At 39.2% G+C, this 11,811-nt stretch overlaps 2 protein-coding genes across 2 annotated transcripts; one reads left to right on the forward strand and one right to left on the reverse strand.

The window, feature by feature from the left end:
• The first annotated feature begins 243 nt into the window (after positions 1-243).
• On the forward strand, positions 244-3,247 carry dbr1 (debranching RNA lariats 1). The gene is made up of 9 exons (XM_087803909.1): positions 244-380; positions 889-1,103; positions 1,180-1,304; positions 1,377-1,457; positions 1,531-1,616; positions 1,697-1,921; positions 1,988-2,065; positions 2,187-2,332; positions 2,525-3,247. Exons 2-9 carry the CDS (start codon positions 907-909, stop codon positions 3,216-3,218), a joined length of 1,632 nt encoding a protein of 543 aa, XP_087660035.1. The 5' UTR covers positions 244-380; positions 889-906; the 3' UTR covers positions 3,219-3,247.
• A 2,459-nt stretch (positions 3,248-5,706) lies between these two features.
• On the reverse strand, positions 5,707-11,715 carry rab5b (RAB5B, member RAS oncogene family). Its single transcript, XM_087804238.1, has 6 exons — positions 11,592-11,715; positions 10,028-10,328; positions 9,402-9,553; positions 8,162-8,284; positions 7,718-7,811; positions 5,707-6,754 (listed from the first exon to the last, which is right to left on the reverse strand). Exons 2-6 carry the CDS (start codon positions 10,191-10,193, stop codon positions 6,639-6,641), a joined length of 651 nt encoding a protein of 216 aa, XP_087660364.1. The 5' UTR covers positions 10,194-10,328; positions 11,592-11,715; the 3' UTR covers positions 5,707-6,638.
• Between the last annotated feature and the right edge of the window lie 96 nt (positions 11,716-11,811).

Consider the following 11,811-nt stretch of genomic DNA (forward strand, 5'->3'; position numbering starts at 1 on the left):
GTGCTTCATTTTAATCATTTTATTTATTATTTTTTTGGACCACTAGCTTTATTTTATTTGCAAATATAGTTTAAAAAAAACGTAAATAATGTGTCGCAAAGGTGTGTTAATTAAGCCTCTTTGTGCGTGATTTAATCAAATATCGATACCCATTTATTTTTACGTTTCACCGAATTTAATTGTCGAAACTACCGATAGCGATCAAAGTGTTCTTCCCCAGTAAAGATTCCGCGCATGCGCGTTGGTCAGACGCGGGGTGGTACTTTCGTCTGAATCGTGTCCAGCAATTCCTGCAACAAAAATAATGGCATTTTAAGGCATTTTCACAAGTTACGAAGCCACGCGCAGAAGAAAGAACTCCCGGACAACAAAATACGAAGGTAAGCGTTGAACTCGCTCTGATTTTGAACGATATACGTGTGGCGTCGTTCATCTGCTTAAGACTTGTTGTTTGTGTTACATTTTGATCGAAGATAGTTTCTAACTTTAGTTGGTATGACCTACTTTATTTATTCACAACTCTATGGTTTTGCAACCTATAGTTATAAAGGCAACAGAAGCCCTTGAATGCGTGGTTGTTGTTCGTAGAGCAGAAATACAAACACGTAAAACACATGGAGGAAACAACATTAGCAACGTTAGCATCGCAACACATGCACAATGGGAGTGTTCTTAGGTAGTTACACGGTCAAGACTACGTTCATGTTCAGGTAGAAAAGCATCTAAGAACGTCCTTATATTTGAGCTCCTGGAAACCAGCGTTAGGTTTTATTTATTTTCCTGTCATCTTCTCCCATTGGGGTTTGGTTACAGAGTTAAGAGTCATGTTTTATTTCGGTAACTATTACAAAAATCTTTCTAATATGTTTTATTTTTTTGACTTTCCAGGCCACTTATCTGTGCACCATGAAGATCGCGGTAGAGGGCTGCTGCCATGGGGAACTGGACAAAATCTACGAGACCATCGGCTACCTGGAGCAGAAAGAGGGGCTCAAGGTCGACCTCCTGCTGTGCTGCGGAGACTTCCAAGCAGTGCGAAACGAAGGAGACTTGAAGTGCATGGCGGTTCCCAACAAGTACCGAACAATGCAGACATTTTACAAGTAGGTTTTCTTTTTTGGCGCTTTCTTAATTTCATCTTTTCCAACGAATGAAAAGTAAAACGTGTTTTTGTTTCAGGTACTATTCAGGAGAGAAGAAAGCACCAGTGCTCACCATTTTCATTGGAGGGAATCATGAGGCGTCCAACCACATGCAGGAGCTTCCGTACGGCGGCTGGGTGGCTCCTAATATTTATTATTTAGGTATGAAGCACGATATATTTATTTCTGATGACGTCCATTTGTTCCAAGTCTAACCTGGACTTGTGTTCTTAGGTTATGCTGGTGTTGTTCGGTACAAAGGTGTAAGGATCGGTGGCTTATCTGGGATCTTCAAATCAGGCGACTATCGAAAGGGTGAGTTTTCTTATGCAGTTTTTTAGAAGAGGAGCGGATAAATCTTTATACTAAAAGTCTTTTGCTTCTCCAGGTCATCATGAATTCCCCCCATACAACCCAGATACCATGAGGAGCGCTTATCATGTCAGAAATATGGAGGTCTTCAGGCTTAAACAGGTTAACCATTTTTAAATAAAATTTGGAAAGAGTACTTTATTAATTACTGAATAACTGATTAATTCTAAATAATCCCTCAGATCTCTATGCCCATGGACATCTTCATGACCCATGATTGGCCAAAAGGCATCTATTATCACGGGAACACAGAAAAGTTGCTGAAAAAGAAGAAGTTTTTGCGTCATGAAGTGGAGACGAACACGTTGGGTAGTCCGGCTGCTGCAGAAATCCTAGACCACCTCCAGCCCAGCTACTGGTTCTCGGCACATTTGCATGTGAAATTTGCTGCACTCAAGGAGCATCAGGTGAGACTGGCGACTTGAAAAGGGACATCAAATGAATTCTAACGGTTGTTTGACTTGTATTTGTAGCCCAAAAGTGGTGCCGCTCCTCGGGTGACCAAGTTCCTCTCTCTGGATAAATGTCTTCCCTATCGAGAGTTCTTGCAGGTAATTATTTTTCTTGCATGTTTCAAATAAATGCCTCAAGGGGGCGCCATGATACATATCCAGACACGATTTTGGTAGTAGTTGTTGAACCTTCTTAATCTCTTGTTTATTTGTGGTGTAGATCGTGGATATACCAGACAGACCTGATTGTGGCGACGGGTTGGAATATGATCCAGAATGGCTGGCTATCCTAAAGTCCACCAACAGCCTGCAGCAGACGACCCGATACACATGGAATCCTCCAGAAAATAACGGGCTTCATGAACGGTGTGTGATCAGTCAGAGTCCAAGGTCTTGTCATAGGTTATTAGGAAGAGGGCTGTAATAACAGCATAATTGAGTCTCAATAGTTCTGTGGATGGTAATCACTAGACGGTGTAAAAAATATTATAAATTGATGAGAAAAAGAAAATGTTTTTAAAATATTAGCTTTATGGACTAAAAGGTTGTTATCTTCAGGTGGGACTTCAAAGTTTCTGAACAAGCAATGATGCAGGTGGTCGAAGAACTCAACGGAGAGCTCTCTGTCCCAGAGAACTTCTGTCAGACGGTTCCCGTGTATGACCCCAAAAATCCTGTACCACACATGGCGCCGGGCTACAAAACCAACCCACAGACCACCGAGATGTGTGCGACTCTGGGCCTCACAGACATCTACGCTCAGGTGGGACAAGGGCTGCAGAACCGATCCATGGGCGAGGCGGACGAGGACAGCGTCGAGAGCACAGATGAACCCAGCGAATATCCAACAGACACTTCTGGGATGTCGAACTCTTTCAATCCTGACGAGATCACGATAGAGGATGAATGGGAGGAAGAGGAGGAGTGTGTGAAGAGCAGTGAAGCACCAGTTGAGATGCACACGCCGAGCAAACTGATCCTTCCGGATCCCAAATCCGAGGAGTCGCCCACTCGTATGCTGGACATGCTAAAGCTGCCCCTGCCTGTTCACTCCACCCCTCAGTCCGCCTTGATGGCCGAGGCAGAAGGCGGACCCGGTGAGCCCAAAGAAGACTTCTCGGCTGCACGAATCCTCAAACGCAACAGCGACGAGAGGAACAACCCCGACAGTAGAAACACAACGCCCATGATCAAACGCAGAAATCAGGTCATCTACCAAACTGTAGAGGACGAGGAGTGTCAGGCTGAGTGATCACCTTTATTTTTCTTAATTTTTTAAAACGTCCAGAGATCTGGCAGGAGTTATATCTGCCTGTTTTATAACACAATCATGTGTAGAAGTGAGTTTACTTTACTGAAACATGTACATTTGGTTTATACAGAAAAGGCTGCGGAGCCTTAAATGAATATTTTATCAGTTTTATCCAAGTTTTTTAAGGGGGGAAAAGAAAATCTGTTTAATTTTTTGCAGATGCCATTTAAAGGCAAATGATTTGAATACATGTCCTTTTTTTAAAAAGATGAAATTATGTTTAAACAAGTTGATGTCATGTGTTAATTTTTCTAGATGTATAAAAACCACCAGCATCATAAACAAGAGAATCAAGTGTTGAAAATATAGCGTTAGTTTAACTTTATTTGTGAGTTTGTCTTTATTTTCAAACAATCATTTCAAGTACTTCTTACCAAAATGTGGGCTTATACTGACAAATACTGAAAACTCAATTCGATGAAGCTACATTATTAGATTGTGCAGACGTGACAAATTAAAAAGAAGTATTTAAGCATCTACAAAAAATTATATTTTTTGAAATTTTTCAAGCAGCCAATTTCCAGCCTGAATGTACAATATTTGTTGTACATTTAAAACTCATTGTCAATATGTTCTTGGGGCTCATGTGAGCTGAGAACATGAACAATCTTGTTTAACAACGTTTAAAGAAAGCCCGATGTACAACGACTGCATCCTTTTAAGATTCACTCGGGTGGTATTTTGGATCACAACCTACTTTTAATAATCTATTTCTCTTAACCCATGAGAAACATTTCCTGAAATTCCTGAAGTTTTTTTTTCACACAGTAAAAAAACATATTTAGCAGAGTTACTTCGCCAGGAGAAGAATGTGACGTTATGCTGGGTAAAAAAACAAAACATTTTAAATGTATAGATTAATTGTTATTGTCCTCTCCGGTCAAATGTCGTCCGATATTTAATGGCTCTGGATTGGATTTAGATTCTTCCTCCGGTCAAATCAAGTTTTATTAATGGTCATTATGGGGCCATAATAAAGTCGTCATAATGATAACGTGGTTCACTTCCTGTTTCTGCAGTTATTTTAGAGAACAAGTTGAGTCAGTTTATCTAAGGTTCTCATAGAAGCTGCGGAGTTGCTTGTGTCACCTTATTATGAATCACTAATGAAACTTCTCGACAGTCCATGTGACTCACTCGACTACTGCGTCACTCTTCAGTCGGTCTTGTTTGTTCACGAGTCGAACAAAAATATACTTGAATAATCTTTTCAAAATTTGTTCAGGGGATTCACGTTGGAAGCTCCTTTCCTGGGAATTGAACCTTGGTCAGATTCACGGTGTTGCATAGTTCCGATATTTTCGCAGGTCACCTCCGCAAAGACGTCAGCGTCAAGAAAGAGTGACCGTCGCTCCTAAATATAGACCTTTTTGTTTTGCTGACTCATCATTTTTGTTTTCTTTGGTGCATTTTACCAACTTTCAGTTCAGCTCATGACAGAATCAAGTCCGTTTTCTCCAACCATAAGAAAAATTAGTTCTGATAATGAATCTCTTCAATCTTTACTGTATTTTTTATGTTGTGGGTTTAGCATATATATATTTATATGTTCTCCCCACTATTACATTAAAAAAAATGTAGCACAAAAGGGAAAGTGTTTGGAAAAAAATCTATTTGATCACTCTGGGTGTGTATTGACAAGATTCAGGCGATATAAGTATCACGATAATGGAGTAACAATACAATATATTGTGATACTGTAGTAACAAGGATATATTTTTTAGTATTGTCGAGTACTTGACTATGGTGTTGCAGAATTTACAGACCACATGACTCTTGACAAAGTCGTTACTACTTAATTTTTTTTTTTTTTTAAACCAAAATTTGTTTAAAAAAAATGGATACAGCTTTAAAAGCTGTATCCTCTGGTCCTCAGTCATCCCCAAGAGATTGCAGGATCTTATTGTTTGCTGCCGGAAAATTAAAAGCAACACAGAAATAAACGAATGCCGTGAATAATTTGATTTAATTGTAACTAAAGCCATATTTATTGTACACAAGGAGTGTTTGAACATATGAATACGGCGATATATTGTGTTTTTTGTTTATATACAATTAATAGGCAACATTCATTTTTTTGTTGCAACTTATTTTTTTCGGAGACGGCATACATTGCGTCCTCTGCAGCTAATAGAAAAATGAAATCCTGCAAGAGCCCAGTGATGACTGAGGACGAGAGGATACAGTCGGCTCCAGCAGCTTTTGAAGCTGATGTTTGGACATATTTTGGTTGGAAATCAAATGAAAGGAGTTCCGACTTCATCAAGAGTCATATGGTCTGTAAATTCTGTAACACCAGAGTCAAGTACTCGACAATACTACACATATATACTTGTTACTACAGTATCCAGTATATTGTTATCGTTAAACATGAAAATAAGCATCAGGGGGCTGGCAGAGTCAAAACTGGACAAAGAAGAAAGTTGAGTTGTAAGTCCTTCACTTTTATTAACATCAGGACACGACTGTGATACGTAATAACATACAGTGTATTAGACAAACTCTACATCCACACAAGAGCCAAAACAACGAAGCCTAATCACATGATGCTGCTGGGATATTATGATACAAAGCCGTCTTATCGTTTCTTCCTCAGACTTTTTCCCGACGAGAGACGCACTTGAGTCACACGAAAAAATAGAAAACTGGGGAAATAGGCACTTCTGTTTTTTCTTCTTTATCATTTTCACCAGCCAAGCTTTGAAGAGCAAACGCCACATGAACGCATCAACTTGTATCTCAAACCCATCTGAACGCCACCCGGTTTCTGCTACAAACGTGTCACTTCCTGCACATGTGTGGAGATTAAATGTGAGCATAAGTAGTCGTGAGTTGCATCGTGCAGTTGAATCTTCAGCAGGAAACGAAAGACCTTCACAGACTCCAGTTCCAACACTAAATATGTACATTTATTGTCGTGTTGACCTCGGAGTGCAGATGATGACGGGGACACACAAGAGTGGGAGGAAATTAGAGTAACTTTCAATATTTACAGCCGGAGAGGAAAACAAAAGAAACAATTCGTAGATTTATTTTTACATCTTTCCCCTTTTTTCTTTTTAAATGAATTTATTCTCTTGCTGTGGATGTGTGCTGCTCTTTTTTTTAATATATTATTTGCAATCCAGACAGTTTTGACAGGACAGAGGCTGAATGACGACATGATTAGTGCTAAAGTACTACACAGCTGCTCCTCCACGTTCCTCTTCGAGAACCAGCAGAAGTTCCTCTTTTGCTCACGGTCTCGTCCACGTAACCGTCTTGTCGAAAAGCGGAGGGATGGGAGGGTGGAGGTGAGCGTCGCCTCCTGCAGGTGGGCTCGAGGGAGACGGAGGTGGTCGGAGGTGGTGGTGGATGATCTTAGTTCCCGCCACAGCAGGCTCGGCTGGAGTGAGCGTCCGGGTCCTGGAGGTTGACGCCGCGATGCCGCGCGGCATGTGTCGGGTTCTGGGTGTCCGTTTTTGGCATCTTTTTCGCTGCGTTCAGAACAAATGTTCAGGTCGTTCGTATTCTAATGATCCACGACTAATATTTGCTCACAAGTTTAGCTTTAAACAAACTTGAAAATAACCACTTCCCGGTTGTTCACTTTGTGGTAAATCATAAACACAACTTTATACATGTCATTTAAATAAATAGCACTAGACTTCTCGTTTGGTAGCATAGCATTGTTGCGTACGGGAGTGGACAAAATATTTTGACAATGCAAGTCGCACAATGTAAATTTACCAAGCTTGAACAGGAAGTACGAGTTTGCTGATTTTCTTCATTAAAAAACGAATTTATTACCATCAATATCAGCTAAACTTTTATTTGAAGTCTCATCAATCATCTTTTATCTATTTAATTATTATTATTTTATTATCTTATCGATTTTTATTTATTTCTTTCATGAAAAATTGCTGTATTTGCTGTGGATAATTTGGACCTCCTGAGGGATCAATACAATTCTACTTTAACCTTAACCTTATCCTTGTTCCTTAGTTTATCTTAAAAACCTTAACTTAATCCATCACAAAAATTAAACATAAATAAAATTATTATTTGAGCTTTGCAGAGTTTGACACCAATGCTGTATTATATTTACATTCGTTCCAATTATTCCTGTAAATGCCTGTGTCCTCATTTAACCCTCTCATCCTCAGCAAAGTCCTCATGTCAATCATGTCTTATGTCGTACTTAACAAACTTTAAAAGTGAAAAAAAAAGATGGCCGACAGAGGAGATGAGGAATATCTTTCTTTTTACTTCTCCACTGCATGCTGGTTTGAAAAAGGAAAGTAAGGAAAAATATAACTTGAAATCTAAGAATATTTTGTGATTTTGTGTGTGTGTGTCATCAACTCTGAAGACTCATTTTCCCGCCTAAAGAGTGATACTCTCTAGTCGGATGTCGGGCGTGGAAAAAGGGGTTAACAACGACGAGACGAGACACTCACCGATGGCCAAGAACAGCTCGTTGACATTCATGGCCGTCTTGGCAGAAGTCTCCATGAAAAGCAAACTGGTGTCTTCGGCGTACGCCTGGGCTTCCTGCAGCACACGGCGTAAATAAACAAGAGGGATGATGTCGCCGGAGAGAAAACGCCTCCGTCAGCAGATTTGTCGGATGCAGCATTCTCCGCAAACATAGTCTGACCCGACAATAATGGGCTGTTTGTAGGAATCTCCCTCGTGTCTCAAATTGTCTGATTTGTAACACATCGGAGGCTGAAACGCGTTTAGCAGAGATGGCGACGCTCTTAAACCTTCTGTTTTGAATACAATTATTTAACAAAAAACGTTGATATTTAAATGTTTTTAAAGAGGTTTGATTGAGCTAAAATTCTAAAAATTCAGAATTGTTCACATTTTAAACAGGATCAAGGTTAGATTTATCGCACCTCGTTGTCCACTAGTCTCTTCTCGGCCAGGTCGGCCTTGTTCCCGGCGAGAGCGATCACGATGTTGGGACTGGCCTGCCTCTGCAGCTCCTTCACCCAGGCCTTGGCTCGCTCGAAGGTTTCCTGTAAGAGCAGCACATGCTCTATAAGAAGAACTTACATCCATGTCTCCTCCGTGACCCGTTGAAAGATGCTGGCGGGTTTTTTTTACGACGTACACCGACATGGTTTGATTTATGCTGCCTCGTCATTTCTACTACATCCATTACTCCCGCCTTTGTTTCACAGTATACTTTCACTAAAAGGTCTCATAAAAATACTTCTACTCATTTTCTGACCTAATCACTTAAACAAGTAGTTTGACTCAAAAAACATTTTGAAAAAAGTATTTAAACAGTTTGTAAAGTGTATTCTATGGAAGGGCTATGAGAATATTGAATGAACTTCTCAAATGTAGAAACTTTTTCTTTTTTAATCTGTATTTGAAAGGTTGAATTTGTTTTCATTAGATTATTAAATTTAAAAAAAAAATCAAATATTTTACAAAAATATTTTTTTCACACAGAGTTTGATATTTTAATTCCAATAATTAAAAAATAAAATTTCGCAATTTAATATTTTTTCATCCGCAGCCATTTAAATTCAATATAAAAATGTTGCTATAATAGGTTTCTGTCTTAATCCAATTGATACTGAGCTGCTCGCTTTAACTTAAGCTGTAAAACTAACAAGTTGAAAATGGTTGAAATCTTACTTTCCATTTGGAATCTGCCATAATAAGTCGACATATTTAGTCATGTGATCGTCTGCGCGTCCCATGATTGGCTGAAAGTTTGTTTAAGTACCTCGTGCTTTTTTGGCATTGACTGGTGTCACTATCATACCAACAATTGTATATTCAATCCAAAAGGCTACGAATAAAAACATATTGAATTTAGAAAACATATTTTCGCATTATTAAAATTAAAATATCAAACTATGTGTAAAAAAAAATGTTTAGGAAAAAAAACCCAATTTAAACTCCTGATAAGAAAATTATTGAATTGAATTCAATTATTTAAAAGAAACACATGTAAAATTCTTAAGAAGACCCCAAAACATTCCAATAAAACAAAATCAAAGTTTCAATAAATGTTAAATTCAGTATTTAGATGGCACTGATTTACTTCCATAATATATTTTCCGTCTACGTTTGTGTATTTAAGATGCATTCGCGCGTAAACCCTCGCCCTCATCTCACCGGCTTGGTGATGTCGAAGACCACGATGGCGGCCTGCGCGCCGCGGTAGTACATGGGCGCCAGGCTGTGGTAGCGCTCCTGTCCCGCCGTGTCCCAGATCTCAAACTTGACGGTGGTGTCGTCTAAACACACCGACTGAGCCAGGAAAGCCGCTGGAGACAAAACACATCACCGTTTAAATCCTTCTGGAAAAAACAATCCTGACATTAACACCATGTTGATACGAGAGGAAAAAACATGTCGTTCCAACTTCTGCTGCTGACAAAATAAACTTCTTAAACACACACACGAGGTTCAATGTGATTTCATCATGTGTTTTCTTCTTATCAAATCATGTTCAGATAGATAGATACAACTTTATGATCTTTCAAGATGCTTATCGAAACCATGGAGGAGTGACATCCATGTGTTGTGTAGAAGACGATGTAAAAACAAGAACTGATTCTCTTTTGTTTTGTGTGATTCTGGAGTCGTGTCACTTAAGACATTAGAAAACACCACAGACACACAAGATGACTGTGGTGCAGGTTTCCTCTCGTGAGGTCAGAGTCTTGCTCACCGAGAATCAACACCATCTTCCAAACTATCGACTTCTCTGACGCACTTGTTCGCCACGAGTGTCTCACCTCCGATGGTCGTCTCCTGGAACTCGTCAAACTGGCCCTTGACGAAGCGCAGCACCAGGCTGGACTTGCCCACCGCCATGTCTCCCAGCAGCACCAGCTTGAACTGGCAGATCTTGGTCTGTGGTAAAGCGCCGTTGGTGCGGCCACCGCCCCCTCTGGAGCTCATACCGACCAGTGTGGGAGACGACTGAGGGCAGGGGGGGCTGGTCCTGTGTCACGCTCCGGACTTTTTTATTCCAAACAGACTCCAGAGAGCTGTCGAAGGATTATCCTGTGACTTCTGTCTGTTCGCTGGAGTTACCTGTGGAGTTCAAGAACACACACTGACGTCTGTTCAAACAATGAAATTAAAAAAAGAGTAAATAACAGATTTAATTAAGATTTAATAACTTCAGAAATTGTTTTTAATATAGTGTGTAATTTATTATACTTCGTATTAATTAAATTATCAACAACTTTACAGTTATCTCTCTTTCTGTGAACCTAAGGGGCCATCAAGCCAAGAAATGATAATGAATAAATAATAATAATAATAATAATAATAATAATAATAATAATAATAAAGAAGCGAAAAGTCTAAATATAATGGGAATATTATTTTTCTTTTTATTGATTTTAATTGAGTATTAATTATTTAAATGCAATTTTATGGTCCCTTATATTACTTTATTAATCTCATTTTATTTTATTCATATTATTTCATTTTATTTTATTCTGTAATGCCACCACAAACAAAAAAATACCAAAAAATAGATCTACTAAAATCAAGCTACAATAAATATGATATAAAACCATTTTCCCTTTTCTTAAATATTTTCTAAAACTTGTAAAAACATATATACATTTTAAATAAATACTCACTAAATTGACAAAAACGTAGGACAAAGGGCTTAAAACAATGAAAACCGCTACAGCCATGTTTAGAGTCGAACTAGTGATGAATAATAAAAATAAAAGTGTTCGTTTTTACATTTTGTTTCTCTTCATTAAGGGCCACACAAACACAGTCAAAGGGCCTCACTTTTCCCTCCTCTGTTCCATCTTAAAGTCTACATTATTAGTAGAAGAATGTATCGATTATACATTAGATTTAGGCTGAATATTACAACAACAACAACACAATAATAATACATTATCTCTATTTATGACTCATTATAAACCTGGATGTGACCACACAACAGAAAAAAACATGATCGATCACATATTATCACCAGAACACCTTATAGATCTACTGGATCTCATCGACATCTTCAAGAAAAAAACCACGACCTTTGCTTTTGTCTCGAGTAAGTTTGACAAACGACAACAATGTCAACACTCGGCAGATCCTTCAGGCAACGAGACGAAACATCACCGCGGTCCAGGATCAACGCAAACACGTCACGAGAGTCGCAATGAAACCCAAGAGTCATGTCGGTCTCGGATCACCGGATCCTGTCGTGCGTGGACGAGCTAACGGACACCGAACCGGGCCACAGCTTGACATATCGACGCCCGATGACTTCCGTGTGCTTCGGGTGCTTCGATAAAGACTCTCACGGGTTGAAAAACAAGTCATTTTTACCGTGTATGCGGCCGGTGGAGCGCAGAACCAGAGCCAGTTCTTCCCCGGACTGTTGACAATTCGGCTTCATCAGCTGGTGACAGAAAATGTTGGACTTCCTGTAATCCTGCGCATGCGCACTTACTGCCGCATTGTCAACTGGAGCCGCATTGGAAAACATTGGAATGACAAACAATATCTGACTGGATTTAATCTTTAAAAAAATTAAATTAAATACTTT

Source organism: Callionymus lyra, chromosome 12 (genome assembly GCF_982586985.1).
Source record: "Callionymus lyra chromosome 12, fCalLyr1.hap1.1, whole genome shotgun sequence".
Lineage (NCBI taxonomy): Eukaryota > Metazoa > Chordata > Actinopteri > Syngnathiformes > Callionymidae > Callionymus > Callionymus lyra.

What these genes read in the sequence shown, in the direction of transcription:
- dbr1 (XM_087803909.1), top strand. Translation starts at nt 907, where the DNA reads ATGAAGATCGCGGTAGAGGGCTGCTGCCATGGGGAACTGGACAAAATC. An exon ending in ACAATGCAGACATTTTACAA is followed by an intron (nt 1,104 to 1,179) that starts GTAGGTTTTCTT and finishes TTTTTGTTTCAG; the next exon opens with GTACTATTCAGGAGAGAAGA. An exon ending in AATAACGGGCTTCATGAACG is followed by an intron (nt 2,333 to 2,524) that starts GTGTGTGATCAG and finishes TGTTATCTTCAG; the next exon opens with GTGGGACTTCAAAGTTTCTG.
- rab5b (XM_087804238.1), bottom strand. Translation starts at nt 10,193, where the DNA reads ATGAGCTCCAGAGGGGGCGGTGGCCGCACCAACGGCGCTTTACCACAG. An exon ending in TCTTCGACATCACCAAGCCG is followed by an intron (nt 8,285 to 9,401) that starts GTGAGATGAGGG and finishes CTGCTCTTACAG; the next exon opens with GAAACCTTCGAGCGAGCCAA. An exon ending in CGAGCTGTTCTTGGCCATCG is followed by an intron (nt 6,755 to 7,717) that starts GTGAGTGTCTCG and finishes TTCTGAACGCAG; the next exon opens with CGAAAAAGATGCCAAAAACG.